The sequence below is a fragment of the Neofelis nebulosa genome, chromosome 7, assembly GCF_028018385.1.
Source record: "Neofelis nebulosa isolate mNeoNeb1 chromosome 7, mNeoNeb1.pri, whole genome shotgun sequence".
Classification (NCBI taxonomy): domain Eukaryota; kingdom Metazoa; phylum Chordata; class Mammalia; order Carnivora; family Felidae; genus Neofelis; species Neofelis nebulosa.
The window spans coordinates 112,852,510-112,880,054 of NC_080788.1; the positions used below are offsets into that span (position 1 = coordinate 112,852,510).

Genomic DNA, 27,545 nt, shown 5'->3' on the forward strand with positions numbered 1-27,545 from the left:
AAAGACATCAAGTTTCTTACATTATATCTGCCATTAGCAGTAGGTTGGTTTTAGATGTTCTTTATTAAATTGAAGAAATTCCCCTTGCTGAGAGTTTCTATCATGAATGGATTTTGGATGTAGGATGTGGATTTTTCTATATCTTTTGATAGTATCATATGATTTTTCTTCTTCAGCCTGTTGATGTGAGGGATTACATTAATTAATTTTCAAATGTTGAATCAGCCTTGATTAACCTGAAATAAATCCCAACCGATCATGGTGTGTGATTCTTTTTAAACATTGTTAGATTTGATTTGCTAATGTTTTCTTGAGTGTTTTGCATTTATATTAGTGAAAAATATTAGTCTGTTTCCTTTCTTATAACATCCTTGTATAGTTTTGGAATTAGTGTAATGGCCTCATAGAATGAGTGAGGAAGTGCTTCTTCTGCTTCTGTTTTCTGGAACAGATCAAAGAGAATTGATGCCATTTTTTCCTTAAATATTTGGCAGAATTCACTATTTGGATGTGGTACTTTTTGTTTTGGAAAGTTATTAATTATTCAGTTTCTTTGATTGATACAAACCTAATTAAATGATCTATTTCTCCTTGTTTGAGTTTTGGTAGAATTTGTCTTTTAAGGAATTGGTCCATTTCACCTAAGTCATCAAATTTGTGGGCATAGAGTTGTGCATACTATTCATTTATCCTTTCAATATCCATGGCATCAGTAGTGATGGTCCCTCTTCCATTTCTGATATTAGTAATTTGTGTCTTCTTTTTTTCTTGGTTAGCCCAAGTAGGGGCTTGTCTATTTTATTAATCTTTTCAAAGAACCAACTTTTGGTTTTGTTGATTTTCTCTATTTTTTTCCTGCTTTCAATTTTATTGATATCTTTTTCTGCTTACTTCAGACTTAATTTGCTCTTCGTTTTTTTTTGCTAGTTTTCTAAGTTGGAATGTTAATTTTAGATTTTTCTTTTTTCAATATGTGCATACAGTGCTATGGAGTTTCCTCTAAGTACTACCCTTGCTGTATCTGACAAATTTTAATGTTTTTTTTTAATTTTCATTTAGTTCAACAGTTATTTCATCTCTCAAGAATTCTTTAATTCTTGTGTTATTTATAAGTGTGTTGTTTAATCTCCAAATATTTTGGGATTTTTCCAGCAATCTTTGTATTAATATTTTTTCATTTAATTCCATTATAATCTAAGGGCATATGTGGTATGATATCTGCTCTTTTAAATTTGTTAAGGTGTGTTTTATGGCCCTGAAGACGGTCTGTTTTGGTGAATATTCCCTGCAAACTTGAGAAGAATGTATATTCTGCTATTGGGTGAAGCATCCCATGTCACTTAGATACAGTTGATTGATGATACTGTCCTGTTCAACTATATCTTTACTGATTTTCTGACTGCTTGTTCTGTCACTTACTGATAGAGTAGTGTTAAAGTCTCCAAACTATAGCTTGTGTATTTATCCTTGCAATTCTACCAGTTTTTACCTCATATATTTTTACACTCTGTTGTTAGGTGCATGCATATTAGGGATAGTTATGGCTTCTTGGTGAATTGACCTGCTATCATCATATAATGCCTCTCTTTATTGTCAATAATTTTCCTTGCTCTGAAGTCTGTTTGTCTGAAATTCATAGAGCTACTCCAGCTTTCTTTTGATTACTGTTAGCATAATGAATTTTTTCCATCCCTTTACTTTTAATCTATGTTTTCATATTTAGAGTATATTTCTTATAAAGACCATGTAGCTGAGTCTTGCTTTTTTTTTTTATCCACTCTGACAGTCCCTGTCTTCTAATTAGTATATTTTAGATTACTTACATTTAAAGTCAGTATTGATATAGTTGGTTTAATGTAAACCTCATTTATGACTTTTCTATTCATTGACCTTGTTCTTTCTTTTTTATCTTCCTCTATTCTTATGCCTTCTCTGGTTTTAATTGATGACTGTATAAGATCCCATTTTCTCTCCTGTCTTAGCATATAAATCACAACTTTTTTTTTAAGTGGTTGCCTGAAAGTTTATAATACATATTTACAAATAATACAAGTCTACTTTCAAATAACACTGTATCACTTCATGGGAACTGCAAGCACCTTATAAAAGAGTAATCCCAAATCCTTCCTCCCATCCCTTATAGCATGGTTGTCCTTTATTTTTTCCATAAGCTATGACCACCAAATATTTTGTCGCTATTTTGTTTAGTAAACTGATAGTTTGTAAGGTTAATTAAGAATAATAAAAAGATAAGATTTTATTTTCCTTTCATTTATTCATTTTCTAAAACTCACACACACACACACACGTTTTTGACCTATATCATTTCATTCTCTCTGAAGCTGGCAACAAATTCCCCCAATTTTTGTTTGTCAAAGAAAGTCTTTATTTCTTCTTCTCTTTTGAAGGATAATTTCACTGAATATAGAATTCTAAGTAGATGATTTTAATTTTTCAAAACTTTGAAGTATTTCACTCTACTCTCTTCTTGCTTAAATGGTTTCCGAAGAGAAGGTCGATGTGATTCTTTTCCTTGTTCCTCTAGTGATAAGATCCCCAACCCCGTCTACCTACTTTCAAGATTTTGCCTTTGATTTTCTGCAGTTGGATTATAATATCCCTCAATATAGATTTTTTAAAAGTATTTATCCTGCTTGGTGCTGTCTGAAGTTTATATATCTGTTGTTTGGTGTCTGTCATTCATTTTGGAAAATTCTCGGGCATTATTACTTCAAATATTTCTTCTCTTCCTCTTCTTTCCTCTGGTATTCCCATTACATGTATATGCACCTTTTGTAATTGTCTCATAGGTTTTGGATATTCTGTTTCATCCTTTTCATTCTTTTTTCCTCTTTCCAGTCAGTTTTGTAGGTTTATTTATTTATTTTTAAAAAAATTTTTTTTTCAACGTTTTTTATTTATTTTTGGGACAGAGAGAGACAGAGCATGAACGGGGGAGGGGCAGAGAGAGAGGGAGACACAGAATCAGAAACAGGCTCCAGGCTCCGAGCCATCAGCCCAGAGCCTGACGCGGGGCTCGAACTCACGGACCGCGAGATCGTGACCTGGCTGAAGTCGGACGCTTAACCGACTGCGCCACCCAGGCGCCCCAGTTTTGTAGGTTTATATCGCCATATCTGCAAGGTCACTGATTCTTTCCTTGGTCACGCCCAGTCTACTGATGAGCCCATCAAAGGCATTCTTAGTTTCTATTACGTTTTTGATTTCTAGCATTTCCTTTTGATTCTCTCTTAGAGTTTCCATCTCTTTGCTTACATTACTCATCTTGCATATTGTTCACTTTTATCATTAGAATCCTTAGCATATTAATCAGTCATTTTATTTATTTTTTTAATTTTATTTTTTATTTTTTAAAATTTACATCCAAATTAGTTAGCATATAGTGAAACAATGATTTCAGGGGTAAATTCCTTAATGCCCCTTACCCATTTAGCCCACCCCCCACACACACAACCCCTCCTATAACCCTCAGTTTGTTCTCCATATTTATGAGTCTCTCCTGTTTTGTCCCCCTCCCGGTTTTTATATTATTTTTGTTTCCCTTCCCTTATGTTCATCTGTTTTGTCTCTTAAAGTCCTCATGTGAATGAAGTCATATGATTTTTGTCTTTCTCTAACTGACTAATTTTACTTAGCATAATACCCTCCAGATCCATCCACGTAGTTGCAAATGGTAATAATCATAGTCATTTTAAATTCCTGGCCTGATAATTCCCAAATCTCTGCCATGTATGAGTCTGGAACTGACAGTTGCTTTGTCCCTTCAGTCTATACTTTCTGCCCTTAGCATGTCTTGTAATTTTTTCGTTGAAAACTGGACATGATATATCAGGTAAAAAGGAACTAAAGTAGATAGGCCTTTGTGTTTATCTGGCTAGGAGTTAGGCTGTGTTTACTCTTAGCTGTAGCTATGTATGTCTTGTAATTTTTTCGTTGAAAACTGGACATGATATATCAGGTAAAAAGGAACTAAAGTAGATAGGCCTTTGTGTTTATCTGGCTAGGAGTTAGGCTGTGTTTACTCTTAGCTGTAGCTATGTATCAGATGCTACTTTTTCCTCTAGTATTCCTGTTTTTGTCTCCCCTATTGTTTTTAGATATTCTTAGAGACTCCTTAAGTAGGCAGTTCTTTTAGCTGTACTCCTTTGTTATTATTCAGTAGCCCTATTGATGTGGTGGTATAGTATGGGTGAAGGGATATTCTATAGTCTTATGATTAGATCTGTTTCTTAGTGAATGTGAGATGGCTATTTCTTCTCCCCCAGGTTGGTTAGTGTTTGGTAAAACCTCAGTATGTTAAGTTCTGCCTCAAGGAGAACAGAAAGCTTGCTGTAGATAAACTGAGCTAATATGTGAAAATTCTCAGAAAGTAAAAATAACTACAATATGATAGTAATGATCACAAATAGCATTAACAAGAGATATGAAAATGTTAGTTTTAAATGTAACATTTAATTCATTTGTATGTTTTCTGCTATGATATATAAAGATATTCTAAATGAGATTCTTCTAAATTAATTTCATTATCTAATTCAAGTTAATATACAATGTGAAACCCACACAGTTCTGAATGAACGGACAGACTTTGTTCTAACAATAAAACATACATACAAGATGCCTAAGCATAATTTCCAGTTCCACCAGGCTCTTTTCATCATGTAAAAATTAACTATAAGTTTCTAATATTATTTAATAACTAAAATGTGAATTCTGTTGTGTTTGTCACTCTCAAAAATAATCCTTTATGTCCAGGAAATTAGGGTCGGCTCCCTGGAAAAGTATACATGTAGTCAAAACAGTATAACAAAAGCAAGAATATTATCTTCTTTCCTGCCACGTCCTATTTAAGTAGTGTATACTTAAAAAATGGATAATGGAGGGGCGCCTGGGTGGTCCAGCCAGTTAGTCATCCAACCTCTTGATTTCGGCTCAGGTCATGATCTCATGGTTTATGAGTTCAGGCTCTGTGACTGATAGCTCAGGGCCTGCTTGACATTCTCTCTCCCTCTTTCTCTGCTGTCCCCCTGCACACACTAGTATGTGCTCACTCTGTCTCTCTCTTTCTCTCTCTCTCAAAATAAGTAAATAAATAATGGATCCAAAGCAGAATGCCTATACATTTCTCAAGTACTTTGCAAGCAACAAGAAGAATAGAAGTATTAAATAAATACAGCTTAGCAAGTATTTATATACCATTTTCCAACTATTTGTTATTTAAGAGACTTAAAAAGGCAGGACCTCAGTAATAATGACTGTTTTACATTGTAAAGCGGTAAAACTGATGATATACTCCAATCTCAAAATTTATCAATAATATTAAATCATGAAGCTGAATGGTGGGGTCATCTACTAACTAGTTAAGTTATTGTTTCCTACAGTAGACTGTGGAATCTATATTAATTATAGTACTTTATATATTTACTTCAATTCATTTTGTTCAATTAAATACTTTATGTTTTTTATGTACCTGGGATCGTGGTCATTGCTGAAGCAACAGGATAAATAGGTTAAGGTTTATGTCCATATTCCATATTTGTAGGGGAGACAGATACATACAAAAAAAATTATAAACAGCTTGGTAAATGCAGTGATAGAGATACATAAATGGATGATTCTAAAAATTGCCCTATGTTCTAAGAGTTAAGTTCCTAAAATTTTAAATTCCTAAAAGCCAAAGTTTACTATATACCAGTTATTAATTCCCTATGTCCTATCTAATATCACCTATTTGGGGAATATAGCCCTGCTGTCTTATATGTATCATGTGGCCACTCCTCCCTTCCTGCACATGTGTGCATGTGCACACACATACACACATATAATCACAGCTTTACAGGCCAGTGTGATTACCTGACTCTGGGAAACTAATCCTTTAGGCTGGGCTGTGCCAATAAGATTCTCTTTTGAGAGGTAATCCAATCTTGTAGCTGAGCACTCTAACTCTGGAGTCTGATGGATGTGGATTCTTACTCCTTCACTAGTCATCTATAAGTACTTCCCCTATAGGGTCAGTTTGGTAATTAAAAGAAATAATGTTCATAATGTTCATATATACTACCTAACACAGGCCTCAGTAAATGTTAATATTACAACACAGAGACTAGCTTATCTGAGGGTGAAACTAAATTGTAAAATCTGTAGACTGAAGCTGATATCTACAAGATGAGCCTTGAGCAAGAGAGGAGTTAATTAGCAGAAAGGAGGATGTAGCTGAGCCACACAGACCACATGGCCACAGAAACATGGTGTGAAATACAGGTTTCCCGTCTCTTGAGGTACAGTTGTACTTCCTGCTTTTTGTTTCTTGGCAAATTCCCTTGTATTCTTTCAGTAATTTCCTTTTTACTTGAGCTAATTTGACTAGGTTTCTGTTCTTTGCAACCAGTGATCCTTGGCTTAAACAGTTTTCAATGAATATTTTTTTGTTGTTTGACATTGGTGAGAGGAAATAGTGCATACAAGATTTGTTCTATTAAAACAACTATGTAGTAATAGCTTCAGAACACCAATATCCTTATTTTATGAATTCTACTCTAACCAATCAAGCATTATCAGCAGGCATAAGTAATATTCTATTCTTCCTACTCTTACCCTTTTCTGTTTCTATATATATCTACCTTTTATCTCCATATTGCAAGGAAAAGAAATAATAGTTTGTTGGTACACAAAGAAAAAGCATCCTTTAGAGCCAAAATGTAGCATAGTTTTATTATCTTATATATGTTATTTCCTGTGCATTGAAGCCTAAAAAAGGGCATTGGGGTCATAACACTGATTAATCCAGTTAAGTACTCTGATTTAACAGTTCTCAGTGACATTTTATAGGAGATAATAGTTGTCCTTTGTGCTGCCATGATATGAACATTCATATTTTACCCCAAACATATCATTTCTGGTTTAAGTTATCTTCTCTTGGGATAATGAGTTCTGTAAGAATTCTACCTATTGTGTAAAATTAGGCTTTATTTTATTTATTCTTTTTTAAAATGTTTATTTATTTTTGAGTGGCAGAGAGAGAGAGCACGAGCAGAGGAAGGGCAGAGAGAGCAGGAGACACAGAATCCAAAGCAGGCTCCAGGCTCTGAGCTGTCAGCACAGAGCCAGACACGGGGCTCGAACCCGTGAACTGTGAGATCTGGGATCATGACCTGAGCCGAGTCAGACGCCCAACGCACTGAGCCATCCAGGCGCCCCTATTTTATTTATTCTTAAACTACTTCTTTCAAACACCATTGAAATATCCCTAATTCTAAGATGTGGTGAACACATTTTGAACACCTTGTTTAAATCTGACATTATTCCATGATTTTATACACTTTAAGCATATAACTCTCAGCTCTCATTTTTTTCAGGTAGATGAGAATCATCCTGTTGTCATTTGAAAGATTTCCATCCTCCTAAATATTATTTCTCTTTGTTCTTGAGATGTGGTTTAACTGAATGAATTTCTTAATATATAAATGCAATTGTGATTGTCCCCATTCATTTATGTTCAACTAAATGACCTATTGAATTGACTTAAAAATTACTTTGAGGGTGTCTCGGTGGCTCAGTTGGTTGAGCATCCGACTTCAGCTCAAGTCATGATCTCACAGTTCGTGGGTTCAAGCCCTGCGTTGGACTCTGTGCAGACAGCTCAGAGCCTGGAGCCTGCTTTGGATTCTGTGTCTCTGTCTCTCTGCCCCTCTCCTGCTCGCTCTCTCTCTCTCTCTCAAAAATAAGTAAATGTTAAAAAAATTACTTTGTATCACCTTTAAAAGTCCTTTCTCTGATCTTTTTTAATCTTTTAGAAATTCCACTGACATGAATAAAGTTAATTATTATAATAATCAAGGCTGAAATTTGTTTCTGAAAATATAAAATATTTGTATTTATTTTGTGATTCATTTTGGATAGCATCTGTTATTATAGCCTGAATTTTGGACCGTGTCATCAGAAGTAGATACTTCAATTAATAAGGTTTTCGGGAGCAAGTTGAAAGTTGTGCATTTTTATTTATTTGTAAATTTACCACTTAAGAAATGAAAGGAGGAAATATTTTTTAAAAGCAGACATATTTTAGACTGCAAAATATTTTTGCTTTAATGTTTAATAGTTGAAAATAAGTATGTTAATGGATAATGAGAATGGTTTACACATTTAATAAATCTCCTTATGATAACTGCTTTTTAGATTCTTTGTTCTGAAGTAGGCTATTTCTCTTTCATGGAAAGGTTATTATATATTCTTATTAGGAAATAAGACTGTCATAGGTTGGCTAATTCACATTCTGTTTATAATCAAATTGTGAAGGTATTATTAAGTCTTAGCCATGAGCTGTAAGTTGACTAAAAAGCACCCTAATTGTTTCATACAAATAATTTAAATTTGAGATAATCTTTCTTTAGCTATTATTTTTGTTTCTTCGGGGCTCCTAGTATGAATGACAATGAATGAAGTTGTTTTGTTTAGTGACAATTTAATTGCTTAATATGTGTACATATGATCAGTGTTTAAAGTTTATGTCTTTTACTTAATATTAAATTTCTGGATCTAGTGCCTACTGTACAGAGAGATCTGGACCTTACCCATTGGTGTTTGCTCTCTTCCTTTGTCCCTGCCCCTCCCTCCTTTTTAAATAAATTCCATGCGAAGTCACTTTTGCTTTCTGTGAAACTGTAAGATAACGGAATAGGGTGGTGTAAATTTTCAAATTCTGCAATTAGAATGTTTGGGTTCAGCTCCTGTTTCTGACTGCTAGCTGGATGACCTTGAACAAGTTACTTAAATTCATCTGTAAAATGGGGATTAGAGGGTACTGACTTCACAAAGACTTTGTGGATTAATTGGGATAATGTATGGAAAACATTTAGTGTAATACCTGGCATGTAGTTGTTGCACAATAAATGTTAGCCTTTAATTAAAGTTGCTGATAGGGAGCTGAGCAGGAGAGCCATGGATGCAAGAGCTATTTTAGAAATAGCCTGCATGGGTCACTTAAAAGGAGTAAAGCATATGAAAAGAACAGATTCTTGACCCTCATCCCTGCCAGAATTTTTATGATTTGAAATGAACATAGGATTATGGTAAAATAATAGCCTCTGATTTGAAGATTTACCAGGTAAAACTTTGGGGCCTGTTGATAGATAACTACAGGTTAAAAAATATGTTGCAGATGATGAGAAATAGTAGATAACCTTCTTGGCAGGGAAGTGACAGAAGTATTCCTTTGCACATCCTAGTCTAGGTCCTAAAGAAGGTTGTGGTGGTGCTGTCCCTGTTTAAAGAATAAATGAAAAATGTCATGGGAACAATAGTGTGAAGTATCAAATCTGTATGAAGTATTATGTTTTGTAAGCAGTAACAAGAAAAGGACTACTTCTCACGATCTCAGACATCTCCTTGCCCTATTTGCTACATTTGTCTTCCTTCTCCTTCCCCTTTGCATGCTCCGTTAGTTAGCTCAGGTTTCATGCCTTTTGCCTCAGAGTTCTTTCTCTTCGTATAGATATTCCCTGCTCTTCTCCCAGTTAAACCAGAAAGGACAAAATACAGCCACTTTTTGAGTAATGTCTTTATAGTATTTATCTCAGCTACGTCACCAGAGGCTATAGATTGTAAAGTATTAGCACTCTTCTTTCTAGAGACTTAACACAACCTAGAAGAGGAGAAAGGGAGGGTCAGCTAACTTATACCAGATTGGCAGCCACAGTGACAGCAGAAACTGTGGCATGGCACATAGATCTATATCCCACCCCCCATCTTTTTCCACTTTTTCCACAGTGGAAGTGAGGCAGCTGGGAAAGAAGACAGACTGTGCAGTCTGAGGTGGCAGCAAATTAAAGATGGGAATGGTGGCAGGGTGACTTTGGAGCTGCTAGTACTTTGTGGATTGGTTTGGCATACAAAATGAGGGAGATTTGCTACTCCAATCCCGGTTTTAGTAGAAGCCAAGATGTTTGTCTGTTTTATCAACAATTTGAATAGTGCTTTAGCACGTTGCTTACTGCACTTGATTAAGTTGTCTTCTCTCCTAATATCCCATCTTAACTGTTTTCTTATGACTTCCAACACGACTGTATTTTCATTTTCTTCTCTCCCAGGATAGCCAGAAGTCCTACTTATAATTCTTGTGTTTTAGGGCATTAGGGTTGACCTATACTCTATCATCAGGAAACTCAAATTAGGCCTTCCTGATTTAACCTTTGAGTGATAATTTAGCAGAAAAATCACAAGGAGCTGTAAGTCCAAAATGAAACATTATATTCCTAACTCCAACCAAGTGTTAATCACAAAGGCTGCTATAAAATTGCCCCAAAGTAAAAGGGAACACAGTATGACAACAGACATCTCTGTGCTGTGAGATCCTGGTGGTATGTCAGTATACTCAGTCATCATTTTCAGGAATTCTCAAGGGATAAAAGTCTATTATTACCTGGAGGTCCTTCCTCCTGCCTGTTGCTTTCAAGGAGAGTAACATGTGGTGAAGGAATAAGAGGTATATGAAAGTGGAATTGTGATTTTTTTTTTTTTTTTTTATGAGAATGGGGAAAAGAGAGTTTGGAGTTTGGCTCTTGAATAATTTGATGAAATTAAGCTTTATCCTTTTTTTGTACTGCTTTCCATTCCTCTATTTTTTTGTCTCCCCCCCCCCCCCCGCCCCCGCCCCATGAGAAAAGCTATAGTAGAATTCTTTGGGATCCTTTGAGTTAGGAGTTTCTAATTTAGGGAAAAGTACCAAATGATTAAAAAACAACTGAAAAACTCCCCCAAACCTCCATGTAGAGTTACTTGTTTTCATGGAAATTCTTCACGTTTATTTCCATTTTTGCTTCCCATAGTTTTTTTTTCAAATGTTTGTTTGTTCTGGTTCAAATTTTTATTTAAACTCTAGTTAGTTAACATAGAGTGTAATATTGGTTTCAGGAGTAGAATTCAGTGATTCATCACTTACATATAACACCCAATGCTCAACATACATGGAGTTATAGGACCTGTGCAATGTGAATCATCAGAGAAACTGTTGGCACTGTCCCATTTATGAGCAAGCTGTGGACTGTCTAGAATCTTAATGTATGTATATAAAATTTAAATGACTAAATTTGTTTCAGAACATGCAGAATGACTGCAAGGAGCCTTCTGTTTAGTGAAATGAAGCAAAAAATCTCTTTGCTCTCTTTTGATACTGTCCTGCCTGCATTATCCTGAACTGCATAACTCACTAAGATATTACGTATTTTCCATTAGCCGTTCTTTCAGTCCCCTATCCAGAGTTAAGTCTGTCAGAGTAACATTGAGGTCAGTGAACCATGAGTCTGGTTGCCTTTGCAAGGCATTTCTGTGCTAGTAAAAGCAGCAAATACCTCATAAGAATGCTGCACAATCATTCCCATAGTGTGATATGCTAATTCTTAAGAATGTTGCTAACACTGCACTTTGTTTCATATGATTGAATTTAGAACTTTCACTCAATTGGTTGAAGGCTTCAAACTGGCAGTAATAACAGTCTTTTGAGTTGTTGCTTAAGTAGAGCAGTGATGGAATTCATATGGCAAGCGACAGTTGCTCATTCAAGTTCAAGAAAAAAATCTCTGTCAGCCGCAATGGTTGAAAAACAAAAGGAAAGAAAGTAGCCCAGCTGTTTGCTTTTTAATAGTATATCTTTCCTTCGTGTTTTAGATGAGAGCAGAGCACAGTCATTCATTAAATGAAGGTATAAATATTAATGTCATCATTGTTAAAAATCCTGAAGAACAGACCTCACACATTTATGTGATTTTTTTTTTTTTTAATGTCCATCTTATTGTGTCCAAGTAAAATCAAGAAAATCCCCTGGTCCCTGAAGGGGTCTCACCACAGCTAGTTAGCTTTCAGTCTTGATGTCCTTTTACTTGTGCCTCCTGTAACAAGTCTCAGAGAATTTAGTATGAATTTAATCAGCCATATTTGGCCACATAGTGGTAAATAAAATGTAAATTCCAGAAGTCCAAATAATCTTCATGGATGTAATTTAAGCATACAAACTCTTTGCTGTGACACGAATGGGAAGTATTACTAGTTTAGACAACTTACTGTCATTCCGCGCTTTCAGCGTGGAACAGTCTTGTTCTTTGCTTTTAGTCAAGTTAGTAGTTATAGGATGTCAGAACTTTTAGGTAGCCAGAGTTGCTACCCTTCTATTTGAACATTTGTTGAATATTTTGAAAAGATAAAAGCTGCTTATTGTTCTGTTGCCTATGGTAAACCGTATGAATAAGATTTCCTTTGGGTGTAATATCTGTTTATATCTAGTATATTTGGGAGTATATCTTTGGCTCACTGAAATGGGCACTTTGATATGTTTTTCAGAGACTATGATATTTTAGCAAATAATCTTTTCCTTGGTCAAATTCTAGCTAGCTTCTTGAGAATTGTTCAACAGAATTGATCTTAGGGCAAAGAACTAACATTTTTTGAGAATTAGTATGTATCAGGCATTGTGCTCAGCTTTTTCCATGTAATAAATCATCCTTAAAATAACTCAGTGAGTAAGATACTGTAATTAATCCCGTTTTCCAGATGAATAAGTTGCTATTATCAATGCCATTTTCCAGATGAAGAAACTGGGGTGAAGTTAAATACAACTTATCCAAAGGTACACAACTGTGAAGTGATAGAGTATTTGAACAGTAGTTTTTGTCCTAACAAAGCCCACACCTGTAATCACTATGCACTATATACATGGGATAGGCTTTTGCTTGACCATATTTGTTTGATGTCTCTCCTTGTTCTAGCCTCAACTAGGGCCATGAATCTCAGCAGCTGACACAGTCTGTGGAAAGGCTGTTGAGTGTGATGGCATTTACTAACTATAACCATTCAAGGCCACCCTTAGGAAGGGAATTAAAACCTCATTCTACCCCGCTACACCTAGTTGAGAGAAGCCTGGACCTATGTGGATATTGAGGGCAACCTTCTTAAGAGTCTTGAGACCATAAAGCAGACAGCTTTTTTTGATTGAGAATTGCCAAAAAGTTACTAATAATCCCTAGCTCACCCCAAGTGAAATTTTGAGTTCCAGGTAGTGATGTCTTATTGGAGATTTTTCTCAACTGGCAACCCTATTCCAAACTTCTTTACCTTGACCATTTTGGCTGTCTGAGGTTTATCTTCAAGAGATTCCACCCCCACCTCCCACCCCCCAGTTTAGTTGTGTTTCTCTCACAAGTCCCTGAGTAGCAACTAAAGAAAGAAGACGGTAAATACAGAAGAAATCTCATGGACTAGGACCCAAAATCTTTTCCACCCCTGAAATGTTTTTCATGATAGCAGAACCTATTCATTCATGGTAGATGTTAAGACCTTCCTATTGATGTCTACTGATGATTAATAATTCTAACTGACTAATTCCAGGGTAGGGTCTCTGTCTTAGGGCACAAGGAATGATAATAGACTAATGCTTTTATTTATTTTTTTTTTTCAACGTTTTTTATTTATTTTTGGGACAGAGAGAGACAGAGCATGAACGGGGGAGGGGCAGAGAGAGAGGGAGATACAGAATCGGAAACAGGCTCCAGGCTCCGAGCCATCGGCCCAGAGCCCGACGCGGGGCTCGAACTCACGGACCGCGAGATCGTGACCTGGCTGAAGTCGGACGCTTAACCGACTGCGCCACCCAGGCGCCCCTAGACTAATGCTTTTAAATGGAGTTGCCATGAATTGCTAGAGGGACTTGCCTGCAGCTGTGGACATCCTCCCTGTCAAAGAGTTATCTATGCTACTGGCAGAGGGCTATAAGTGTACCAGCAAGCCTATTGAGTCTTCCCTGCCTTTGGCAGAGAATGACCATATGGACCAGAATTAGCAACAAGAGGAGGTAGTCTTGAAAATGAGTCCCTGAAATAATTAATAGTGGTTATATCAGTTCAAGTTGAGCTGAGCTGTCAGTTGTGTAATTCCTAGGCTAATTGGCTCTGATTCTTTACAAATGCATAGTGCTGACTTTTGTATGACTTGCACATATAAAACATTCTCTTGCTGGAAAGTTAATGCAGTGCTTTTTTTTTTTTAACACTAACATCTTAATAGAATGACAAGGCACTCTTGATTGATCAAAAGGGAACATGCTTAAATGCTTTGAAATATATACATATAGTTTTCAGAAAGCAGAATGCAATATAAGTAATGTGGTAAACAATAGAGCCTCATCCTGGCCCTTTTATTAGCTGTATTATTACTTTGAGAAATTCGCTTAACCTCTCTAGTTTGTTTCCTCTGTAAAATGAGGGAGTTTAAGTAAATCTGTGTTTCTCAAACTCTGAATCTACCACAGATTACTAGAGATTAATTTAGGTGGCATATGTGAGATAATTTCAGACAGTTTCCTGATAAAAGATTAAAACAACCATTGAGTTGAATAGTTGAAAAAGTTATTTCTTTTTCAGCCCTTCTGATTATGTCAGACAAATTCTCAATTTGGTGTCAGGAAATCTTTGCAATAGTTCTTTAACACTGGATAATTGTTTGGGGGTGGAGATGGGTGGGAACAGGCACGGGGAATCCTCCAATTCCTCAAGACGTTCTATAGAAGGGTAATTAATTCCATTCCTTCAAAGGGGAAAGTGCTGCAGTGCTTTTTTTGCTTCTGTCTACCTCATTTCGCTTCCACTTGAAAGGAAAGTAGTGTGTACAACTGGGGAGTTTAGGGGGAGGAACAAATGTGTGAGACATAGCCCTGTCTGGCTTCTCTCATGGCACAGCCCATTCTCAGAAGGCATGCTCTTCCTCCTCCCCAGTGTACTAGGCCTTGGTTGACAGACTCATTTTAGGATTGGGATTGGGTGGAAACTATTAGAAAACCCATAAGGCCATAAATTCAAAGAATAAACTACATTCTTTAGTTCATCCTTATTGGTAATCAAGCTGATATTTTGATTGCCATTTTATTCTTCTCTCTGTCTCTCATTTGGTTTGAAACTCATAGGAGATGTAAGGGGAAAAGCAATTATACACCCCTTTAACCTCACTGATAATCTCGTCTTTTAATAGAAATCTGGCCTAAGCTCAAGGCCCTTCATAGGCAATAGTATCTATATAGAATTTAATGATATGGTTTCATTTTTAGTGAAGTTATACTTCTAGTTGCCATCTATAAAATAAATTCATGTAAGTTTTAAAACGAATTTTTAAAACATTAATACAGATAATAATGGATATGGTAAAAATTATAAAGTGAATACATAAATGACTAAAGTTTAGAAACCACTAAGCATTGATCATTTCTAATCTAGGATCTCTTCCAGATTTAAATTCTTTTGAATATAAATGCCAGTAGAATAAAAAATGTTAGGTGGTAAACAAGTAAAAAAAGGGACCTTCTAACCATAGCATATACTATGTTATTTTCATTTGTTTTAAAATATATCATTACTGAGGAAGCTAACCTTTTTTTTTTCCTTAATAAATACCCTTTTCTTAATATTTAACTAGGCAGTTGAGTATTGATATCTTTTTGATAACACATTTTTTTGGTGATGGTATTTTATTTTATTTTTCTTCCACGAAAGCAGTCAGTTCTGGGTGAGGTTTTCGAACTAGAAATCTTGGAGGACACGAACCATGCTATCACTGTATACTCTACCTTGTACAGTGTTTGGCATATAGCAGTGTTCAATAAATATTTGAACAAGTGAAGTGAATGAATGAATGAATGAAGAATGAACAAAGAACCAACAAAAATAAACTACATTCTCTGTCTTGAAGATATAGGCATAGTTTCGATTTATTTCTTAAAGCTGTCAATAGGACTAGCTGTAAGAAAGTTGAGGCCTTGGAGCAATCAGTGAAAGACAGAGCTACTTGAACAGAGCATTGAGAATAACCCTGTTAGAGGGGCGCCTGAGTGGCTCAGTCGGTTAAGCGACCGACTTCAGCTCAGATCATGATCTCATGGTTTGTGAGTTCAAGCCCCGCGTCTGGATCAGCACTGACAGCTCAGAGCCTGAATCCCGTTTTGGATTCTGTGTCTCCCTCTCTCTCTGCCCCTCCCCTGCTCACACACTCTCTTTCCTTCAAAAATAAATAAACATTAAAAAAAAAAAAAAAAAAAAAGAAGAACCGTGTTAGAAAGAAATCTCAAAAAGAAGGTAGCCCTATTAATTTTGCTTTTATTTATGGTCATATAAAAGAAGTTACATTGTTTCTTTCTTTCTCTCCTTTTTATAAAAAAGAACTGTTTTCTCTTCCTTTTTTTCCTCTCATTCATGTGCTATGTCTCTTATCATGTCCATATCACAGAAAGCACCCAATTTCTCTTGCCTTTGGGAGATTATTAGAGCTTAATTTAAAATGCAGCTTACTCTTTCCCTATACACTCTTAATTATAGTATCTTGTCTGATAAAGGTGCCCACCTCTGTCTTAACCAGTACCCCAGATGAACTGCAGTGCTGGTGGTAAATTTTTTTAGTGACATCTATTCATGCAACAAATGTCATGTTTCAAGGGCTTTGTTCTAAGAGTCCTGAAATGAGTTTTACATGTCAGAGAGAGAGAATATTAACCAGACGTTTTTAATTTTTAGTTATGCCAACCAACTTTCTTATAATCATGTAGTTTGAGTGATTACATTCCCAGATGATGAGATTTACTATAAAACACTTTGCATATATGCAGAAAAACAGAATTTGAGGACTGTGTTCCATTCTGGAGAATACATTTTAAAAGTCTTCTAGGTTTATTCTCTACAAGTGCATTCTTTCTTTAATGGTCCAGTGATTAATTAGAATTATTTTGTATATTCAGGTTAATATTTTCTGTTATTGAAATTTTATTTCAGTACATTTTATGTTTATAAAATTTCTCTGCCTGGTATCTTCATGTCTTCTAGTTACTACTATGTGGTCTTCGATATCTAAGGTTGCTGGCTTAGGGTCGGGCGCCTGGGTGGCTCAGTCGGTTGGGCGTCCAACTTCGGCTCAGGTCATGATCTCACTGCTTGTGAGTTCGAGCCCCGGGTCTGGCTTTGTAGACAGCTCAGAGCCTGGAGCCTGCTTCAGATTCTGTGTCCCACTCTCTGCCCCTCCTTCACTCATGCTCTGTCTCTCTCTCTCTCTCTTAAGAATAAATAAAACATTAAAAAAATAATAAAGTAATTAAAATAAAGTTGCTGGCTTATCCCATTTTGGGTTGTTCTTGTCATTGCATTATAAAATTGATAGAACAGCAGTATCATTAATGATATATAGAAGTTGGATTCTGAAATTAATCATCATCTACAAAAATTAGCATCTAATCTCTATTCTAATTTTAATTTAATGTCCAGATAAACAATCAACATAAATTTTATTGTTATCATCATTGAAAACATAATAGATAATTTGGCCAAGAAAAAAAAAGTCTTTAGAATTACCATTTTTTTTTCTTTAAAAGATACAACTGCTTGGCTTATAATTGTAATCTTTAGGTATCTCTAGAGTCATGGTGCTCTGTCATGAAATTAATGAAAGAGCCATTTGCTATAATGACAATCTGGAAGTTTTGAGAATACTTTATTGTCTGGTTCAAAAACAAAAATGATGACAGAAAACAGAACTTTGCCTAGCTGGCTGTGTTCACTAACAATATGGTTATTCTCTGATTAGATTCTTTGAGTGCTGGGTGCATCCTTATCTGCGGTATGAGGTGTTGAGATGGCAGCATGTTATGACAGGGAAAAAAAAAAAAAAGATCATGGACTTGAGAAGCAGACCAACCTAAATGGGAAATTTAGCTCTGTCACTTTTGTGCTAGTACCTTGAGCAAGTTACTTAACTGCGTCTGTAATACTGCTTTAGAGTTGCGATGAGGATGAAAGCATCCAGAGTGAGTTCTCCAATGGTAATTGTATGAGAAATACAGTGTGGTGATGATATGTTTTGGTATTCTCACAGGTGAAGTAAAGGACAAAAATGTTCAGGTGGTTGAGCTCCCCATTGTAGACAGTCTTCATCCTCGTCCACCATATTTGCCCCTGGCTGTACCAGAAGACCTTGCAGATCGGCTTGTACGAGTCCATGGTGATCCTGCAGTGTGGTGGGTGTCCCAGTTTGTCAAATACTTGATCCGCCCACAACCTTGGCTGGAAAAGGAAATAGAAGAGACTACTAAGAAGCTTGGCTTCAAACATCCAGTTATTGGGTAAGAATCTGATTTATTCCTCTCATAACGTGATGTTGTAGTAGCAGAGATATGTGTACTTTACAATATATTGTGAACTTTATGATATAGTTTAATTTTCAAGCCATACCCTAAAACAGATGTTCCAGAGTTCACCTTAGGTCATAGGGAGATCATTCTCCCTTTGTTCACTTAGAACAGTTGAGTTGTCATACTTTGTTACCCCCATTCGCTTATTTATTCATTCAACAAATATATTAAACCCTTATTTCTGAAATTACCTGTCTCTTCTGAGGAAAACAACAAAATTGTATTTTATTGAGAGTAGTTTGGATACTATACATGACTCCTATCTTATCCTAACAAGACCATGAGATGAAGCTATCACATTTATAGCTTTTCTATTGTACTTTTTGTTAGGCTTCATTAATTACCACTGATGATTATTTTGCATTTTTTGGTGTTCTGTTTTCTGGCCTGGAAGCTGTTTTGATAATAAAAATAGTATTTATAATGTAAGATAATGTTAAAATTATTATTTAAAATTGTCTCTTGGCCCACTTGGGACTTATCATGTACATATGCATTCAGCCTCATGCTTATGTTCAAGAAGATATATCAGGAAATCCTACCACCAAGAAGAATACAAAGAAGAATCTTTGTGCATAAGCTTGTGCTCCTATACACATACATAAAAAGTTATGGAAAGAGGAATTTTCCTGGGTCCGGGTGGCAGATTTCATACCATGGCAAAATGTTTTTTGCCTAATGGAAAGAGTACTGGACTGAGATTTAAGTGACCTAGGTAATATTCCTGGATTTTTTCTAATTCTAGACCAAGTTACTTAATAATAGTATTGGGCTTTGATATTTCCATCTGTAAAATAGGGAAGGTAATATCTGCCCTAAAAGTGATGTGATAAGAAGGATAAAAGGAAGGATTTTAGTTCAGTGGAAAAAATGCACTGTAAAATATTACCTTTCAGAAAGACTGATGCTAAAATCATTTCTAAAAATAGACTTGTAGGCTAGACTATGACATTCTGTAGCTTATACTGTTTGTAATAAAGTCAGCTATTGATTAATATTAATATAGGTGTTGATTTGTTCACTTATTTGCAGAACATTTATTGAACACCTGCTACTGTGGGGACAGAGATTAATTTTTTTTTAATGGCTCCTTCTAGCTTATTACAGTCTGTTGGAAAAGAGACATACACAGCTAACATTATATGGGCAGAATGTGATAAATACCCTGAGAGAAGTATAAAAATTATTACGAGAGTTCAGGGAAGGAGGAAAGTCTTCATAGCTTCCGTGTTTAAACAGGATCTTGAAAGGTAAAAGAATAGTAATTAAATTACCAAAATACCTTCAACTGCATTATCTCATTGATCCTATAACACAGTCCTATGAAAAGACTAGAGGTAGATGTCTTATAGGTTAGGAAACTAAAGGGAAGAAAATCTCCGCCCAGAGTTCCAGAGTTAATAAAGGCAAAGCCAGGACTAAAAACCATCTTAACTTTGCTTGGAAGCTTTCCTGTAGTTTGGCATGGCCTAATTATCCATGGACCATACATCATATTGAGAGTGGCCAAATACAGAAAATTGCAGTACCAGAGACAATTGAGTTATTTGTACATTGAGGTAGTGGCCTGGAATGAAAGAGAAGGGTGCTCAAATTCAAGAATCTAGGGGTCCCATCTAACTTCTAGTACTAACAAGTTGTGTGACTTTGGGCAGCGTACTTGATCATTCCAGGTCTTCATTGATTGCCACTCTTTCCTCATTTGTTTAAAACTAAAAAAAACTAAGTTAGATGGTATGTTAGGTTTCTACTTACATGATACTAAACAATTAGATTTTTGTGTCCACACAGCATTCAATCATTTATTCATTATATTTGGTGCTATTGGAAATAAATAAAATCACATTCCCTGCCCTGAAAGAGTTTGATAATCTGATATAGATGACCCTTGAACAATGCAGGGTTAGGACTGCTGACCTCCACCCCCCATGCAGTTGAAATTCCATGTATAACTTGACTCCTCCAAAACTTCACTACTAATAGCCTACTGTTGGCTGGAAGCCTTACCAATGACATAAACAGTCAGTTAACATATATTTTGAATGCTATATGTATTATATACTGTATTCTTACAATAAAATAAGCTAGAGAAAAAGTGTTATTAGAAAATCATAAGGAAGACAAAATACATTTACAGTACTGTACTGTAAAAGATCTGTGTATAAGCGGACCTGCACAGTTCAAACCCGTGTTGTTGAAGAGTCAACTGTAGTAAAAGTCAGGCTAGTACACAAAGAACTTTTACTTTTGTGAGAACTGGGTTGAAAAGTATGAGAAACCAGCCACCTCTTGCCTTATGTTGTCTTTTTGTTCATTGATATGTCTTCAGAAGCATCAGTTTCCTTAAATGTCTGAAAAACTTACATTAAATTAAAATGATTTCTCATATCCTTCACCGGACTAATATTCTGAGTCTTCCATGGAGACTCCATTTTGCCCCTCTCAAAATTCTTGATCCAGGCCTAATTTCAGTAGTACTTGGAGACTTGAAAAGATTTCTCAGTAGTACTCTGCCAGTGCTTCATATGCTCCTCTTCCTTTGATTCTTCCTTCCATTATTACAGCTCTTCTTTGTTTTTATTTTCATTTTCATTTTCCTATCTCCCACCCAACATCTTCCCTCGTGTCTTAGTCTTCATATGTATAGAAGTTACTGACCCTTATTTTAAATGTTAGAGCTAAAGAAAGTACATGATGAAATCAGTATCAAAGAGTGTTTCTTCTTAGAAACTTTTCATTGAAATTCAGTGGAATTGTTTATCCCTGTGGAGCCCAGTGAACAACTCCAATTTCCTGAGAGAGAAGCAGTGATTAAGAAGGATGTGGGGGGGCGCCTGGGTGGCGCAGTCGGTTAAGCGTCCGACTTCAGCCAGGTCACGATCTCGCGGTCCGTGAGTTCGAGCCCCGCGTCAGGCTCTGGGCTGATGGCTCGGAGCCTGGAGCCTGTTTCCGATTCTGTGTCTCCCTCTCTCTCTGCCCCTCCCCCGTTCATGCTCTGTCTTTCTCTGTCCCAAAAATAAATTAAAAACGTTGAAAAAAAAAAATTTAAAAAAAAAAAAAAAAAAAAAAGAAGGATGTGGGAAGGAAACAACGATAGAATACGTGTAAATATAAAGGTGTGCATATCTGGACTATAGTTTGGAAGGCAGAGGATACCCATAAAGATATCAGATTAGCTGCAGTGAAAACAGATCCGCCTTCCAGATTCACAATAAAAAGCTGGGCTTAGGCTTGACCTAAGGCATGCCTATATACCATGGCCTAAAGGGAAACAAATTTACTTTTTTCTTTTTCCCACATATGAATAGTGGTTTAGTAATTTGGTGAGGGGTGGGGAGGATGCAGGAAGGGCAAATTTAAGGAGAGTTTTAATTTATGAAAGTAAACTATGACCATTATTATTTTCATTACAATTACTTTGAAACCACTAAGATGGGAGGAAAATACTGTGAAAGTCAACACAGGACGATGTAAATCTTTGTCCCCAGTTTTACAGTTTTAGAACTTTTTTACAATAGGACAGATGAGATCAATACCTACTTGTGTTTGACAGCATGAAAAACAGCAAAAGGAAATTCATTATGCATATAACAAAAGGGGTAGAATGTCTCCGTGAACTTAGAATAGTAAGAATTCTTAAAAGGTTTGCCTGCCTTGATTGTGCATTAGGAAGAATTCTTGAAGGTCTGTGTTTTCCTCAGACAATTTTCAATTCTATAAGCTGGCAGTTATAATAACTATACAGGGTAGAATGAAGAATAAGAGAAGTTGGCATCAAATGCTGTAAACAATATATTTAATATTCTGTAATAACAACTGTGAATCTTGGTATCATTTGTTGCCAAAAATCTTAAAAAGTTATATCCAGTTTTTTCTGGGAGGCTGGTAGGTATTTTGCTGCTTATATGGAGTATAACTCTGGAATCTTCCACTTATTCTACTGTTCTTGGATATGCTAATTACTTTCTTTATAAGAAAGCATTCTTCTAAAGCTTATTTTCTAATTCTCCTTGTATTGTGTTAACATGCAAATATATTTAGAATGTATGTGTTTGAATTTTTAAAACATTTTAATTTTTCTAGTGGCAAAAATGAAAAAAAAAATGGTTTAAAATGTCTGTGATGCCACCATAAATAAAGGTATAAAGTTGAGTAGCCTAAAAGTACACAGTGGATCAGAGGATCAGAACATTATCAGCAGCGTCTGACTGTCTCCCTCTGCCCCCCAGAGTACACGTCAGACGTACAGACAAAGTAGGAACAGAAGCAGCCTTCCATCCCATTGAGGAATACATGGTACACGTTGAAGAACATTTTCAGCTTCTCTCTCGCAGAATGCAAGTGGATAAACGAAGAGTATATTTGGCGACGGATGACCCTTCTTTATTAAAGGAGGCAAAAACAAAGTAAGTTAAATGAACTAGTGATTCTAGACCAGGACTCTTTTTCAGTTGAAAGGAATCCTTAATTCCCATGACTTGTCATTCTTGTTATAATATTATTACTAATTATTGGAGTTTTTTTTTAATTCAAACAACTGTGTACCTTTGTGACTGTGAATATAATCAAAGAGTATTTGAGGTGCCAGTAAGGTGTATATTTCATTCTGAAGCCTCTTCTCTTGGTGTGTAGGCAGCTGCCATCTTGCTGTGTACTCACATGACCTTTCTGTGTGTTTGGAAGAGAGAGCAAGCTTTCTGGTGTCTCTTCCTGTGGGGGCATTAATTCTATCATGAGGGCCCCATTCTCATGCACTTTATTTAATCCTAATCATCTCCCAAAGGCCCCGTATCCAAATACTATCACAGCTCAAACATAGGTATTCTAGGGGGACACAAACATTCAGTCCATAACTCTAACCAACTGTATAGGACTGCTAGCAATAAAACATACCAGGTGCTTGCCTTTTTGCTCTCACTATCTTCACTAGCAATTAATGGGCAACTGAAACATATGTAAAATATGTGTGAGTTGGGGTGCCTGGGTGGCTTAGTCAGTTGAGCGTCTGACTTCGGCTCAGGTCATAATCTCGTGGTTTGTGAGTTTGAGCCCCATGTCGGGCTCTGTGCTGACGGCTCGGAGCCTGAAGCCTGCTTTGGATTCTGTGTCTTCCTCTCTCTCTGCCCTTCCCCTTCGTATGCTCTGCTCATGCTGTGTCTCTCTCTGTCTCTCAGAAATAAATAAATGTTAAAAAAAATTTTTTTTAAATATGTGTAAGTGTTCATCTCATAAAAAAAATTCTGGAACTTGGAAGCTATATTAAAGAAAAATAAAGAATCAGAAGATAAGTTTTATAAGTGGAAGAGTAAGAACTGCTAGTATGTATTGAAAAGTAAAACAGTAATCTGTCATTTATAGAGCATGCCTATATTTCAGGCACTGTGTTAGGTGCTAGCGATGCCATGATAAGCAAGATAACTCTGCTCTCAAGGAATTCCCAATCTAGTGGGGGAACAGACAATTACTCATACTCTATAGTATGAATAGTGCTACTATAGGGTTAACATAGGGGGTTAAGAAAACACATAAACACACTGATCCTAATTGGGAATTTATCATAGGATCTAGGTGAACCTAGAATTGGCCTTTACTTATTATTAATAAATAAAGGATGTATTAAATATGTGAAAGAAAGGAATGAGGGAGAAGAATCTGTGTTCTTAGCTTTGCTCAGACACTGTTTGCTCCAGAAATCATCCCTGAATCCCAAAGTGTCCCTCCTGTCTGCATTGCTCTGACTTGGTGTTTAGCACTTGCTTACCTCTGTCTCCCTCACTGGATTAGAAGTACTTTAGACACAGTAACTACCTCTAGTAAGTGCCTAGTAAGTACTGAATTATGTTTATTTCAATTCCATCAGTTTGAAAACATTTTATTAGATGTTAATCACTTAAGCTAGTGACTTTTTAATTAATTTATTTATTCTTTGGTCCATTTCTTATGTCAGAAATAGAGGTTGGGGAGAAAAACAAATTTGAAGTGAGGACTATACTGTAGATGTTTATTCGAAGCATTGAATAATAGTTTAAATCCTATTTCTCCCTCCTAAGAATCTAAACCGGATATAAGTTGCTTTTTCTTTTAAGACTCCCTCTATGAGTATATTCTTTCTTTCTCTGTCCCTATCTCTCTCTCTCTCTCTCTCACTCTCACTCTCACTCTCACTCTCACTCACTGACATACACAGGACCATGAAATTCATCAGTCAAGTGTAAGCCAAGTTACATACTTACAGTTAAGGATTAAATGAACATCTGGGCACAAAACACAATACAAAATTTTCACAGATACTTTTCCAGTTTGATATCTAGAAGCAGAGTAGAAATAGTTCACCATGCTCCTTCATTTTAAAATACCAGATTGAATTTGTAGCTTAATTGAAAAAATATTAAAATGTTATCTACTCTTTTACTTGTTCTTGAAGCATCACAAGCTTTTCCTGTTTTTTTTTTCCCTTGATGAGCAAAATAACTCATGCTTATTAGACAATAGGGAAGTTGGTAACTATACAAGCAAGAAAAAATACCCACAGTTCTATTACTCAGTGGAAACAGCTATTTAAATGTTGATATATTCCCTTTAGTCATTTATATAGTTACCCATTTTAGTAGTTTATCCTATTCTATATAATTTGAACTCTTTTTTTTTTTAACATTTTTTTTTTTTTTTTAATTTATTTTTGGGACAGAGAGAGACAGAGCATGAACGGGGGAGGGGCAGAGAGAGAGGGAGACACAGAATCGGAAACAGGCTCCAGGCTCCGAGCCATCAGCCCAGAGCCCGACGCGGGGCTCGAACTCACGGACCGCGAGATCGTGACCTGGCTGAAGTCGGACGCTTAACCGACTGCGCCACCCAGGCGCCCCTGAACTCTTTTTTACTTAATACAGCAATGGATCCATTTTCTCAGGTCACTAAAAAAATAATTATCTTAAATGTCCCCTTTAATGACTACATACCTCCTGTATGGATGTGCCATTGCTTACTTGCTCATTCTAATATTGGACACTTACTAGTTATCCACATTATTTCCTTAAGCTAGGTTTCAGGCTTAGGAAATATTTAGATAAAAGGATATGGGCATCTTACAACTTTGATCCATAGTACAGCATGGTGTTTTTGTATTAAGCAACCCTTACAGTACAGTTGGCATTAGTAGTTACCACGATTATGGGACTAGTAAAACTTGAATTTCCTTTTCATGGTCAGCAACTACTATCTCCTCTGTCTATGGTAGTTCAAGAGACAGCTTTCCCATATTCTGTTAGAAATGTTGCAGCATTTTATGCACTTTTTTTTACCTCTTTGCAAGTCCTTTCATTTTAATTTTCTGAGTCATTTTGAAGATCTTCTCAGGAATGTAGACGCTGTTTCTCATTATTTTGCTTCTGTGTTTTTTTATTCTGAATTAACTCTGCTTTAGACCTGTCAGGATTGGTTTTGAAACCTAAGCAAATCATAAAACCTCTGCCTTTGTTTTAGGAGACCAGAAGCATGACTGAATCTCTCATCACAGTATATAGAGTACAGGGTCATTATGATACTTTGTGCTTCAAGAGGGTAAAGAACTGAGAATGATGGTTAAATGATACATAGAATTCACACAGTCAGAGGAGAATCTATTTCCTGGGTAGCTTATCTTTTGTAAAAGCGGTCAAGGTTAGCTTTATATGTGTGGCTTCTGTGTGAAAATGAGCAGTTAATGCCTTGCTGCTTGGTATCATACTTCAGGTTTCTCTAGGTTAAGACTGAGTTCATCTGTGAGATTTTGGCACCCGCATCCCACTGACTGTGGCAACCATTGCCAATGTGGAGATAACTCTCTTAGGTAATTCACTGGTAGAGTGTTTAAATCACACTCATTGGCAAAGAAGTAAGAACTATTAAAGTTGTCTATCCAACATTGTATCCTAAGATGTGGAGATTGGGAGCAGGGGTGAAACAGGAGAAGAAACAAGTCTTTAAAAATCTCTCAGGGTAAATATTTACATATGTAGTTTGCTCTTTATCAAAAATGCTAGATGAGCACTCCTAAACTTAGTTTCATTTACATAAATAGAGGCAAGAAAAACTTATTTAAAAGTTTTTGTTAAGTGTTTGGTTGTCCTATGAAATGAAGGCTCAGCCGTAAAGAGTGGTTAATTTTCTCATTATTTTATTGAACTGTAATGTGCTAGATATAGTTACAGGGCACTAGGAATACAAAGAGAAATAGAAGATAATATGCTGCTCCTTTTTTTCAGGACTATCCAACTGGTGGGCAGTATACGTGTAACAAATGATTACAGTATAGTTAGATGGATGTCCGGAAGGAGTTGTATACCAGGTGCAGTGAAATCATGAAGAGTATCTCCCTCAGCCTGGAGAAAGACTTTAGAAAAGAAAATGTGTTGTCAGTTTATAACTTTAGCTTAGTCCTTTGTGAGTAATATAAACAAATTTTTATAAGGTGGAAGAGGAAAAAAATATTCTTTTTATCACTGCCAATCTCTACAACCTCACAGTAAAAGAATTCCTCTGCCAACATACTTATGAGCAAAAAACAAGAAAGAAGCATGTTTGTGCAAAAATTCCATGCTCATTATTGGAGATGCAAAGTCTCCCTCTTCCATTATTTACTTTGTTTCAGTTTCTTTTTCCAAACTCCGTATCCTTCATCAAGCAGTCTTTTGCACATACAGATGAGCCCTGAGGAACTTAGGTGTTCTTTTGGTTTGGTTCTAGGGAGGGGTCTTTAAGTTAGGAAGGGCATTAAAGTTACTGTCACTTCTCAGTAAAAAGATCACTCTTTTCTTTTCATTCAGCACCCAAACCTTGCTGACAGAGTTAGTTTCTATTCAAGGATAAAAATTGTACTGGTGTGTTTTAACAATTCCCTCTCCTCTCTCCTCCGGCCTTTTCATATTTATTTGTTTCTGTTTCTGCCCCATACCTGGATATGCAGCACCACAAGAATCACATTAAAAGTCCTTGGGGTTGTTTTCTTTTTAGAACAAATGTGACATTTCCTTCGCCTCCCTGATTCAGGGCTTAGGAGGGTAAAATGTCAAAAATAATGAAGCCAAATGGATCTGAACACTGATTACCAGTCTGAAACAGCATTCGGAGACTTTGCCGCTACAGTCATCATTAGAGGCAATGAGAAGAAGCTCCTTGGTGGCTGTGAAATGGAGAGAAATCTGAAGCAGCTGTTAGGGGCTGAGGAAGAAGTCCCAGACATATAGGTAGTGAGTACTACCGATGTAGCATGTATTTACTCACACAGCACTGTGTGATGCCAAGAAAAGTATAGTCCCAACCTTTGGGGAATACTGTGTGGGAG

General features: G+C 36.2%; 1 protein-coding gene across 9 annotated transcripts in view; it reads left to right on the forward strand.

Moving 5' to 3' along the window:
• The window catches only part of FUT8 (fucosyltransferase 8), a 312,495-nt gene that overhangs the window by 274,177 nt on the left and 10,773 nt on the right, over window positions 1-27,545 (forward strand). For all 9 annotated transcript variants that reach the window (XM_058739354.1, XM_058739355.1, XM_058739348.1 and 6 more), the window contains 2 exons: window positions 17,908-18,154; window positions 22,453-22,629. In XM_058739354.1, the coding sequence (XP_058595337.1) occupies window positions 17,908-18,154; window positions 22,453-22,629 (424 nt within the window). The remainder of the gene's footprint in view (window positions 1-17,907; window positions 18,155-22,452; window positions 22,630-27,545) is intronic.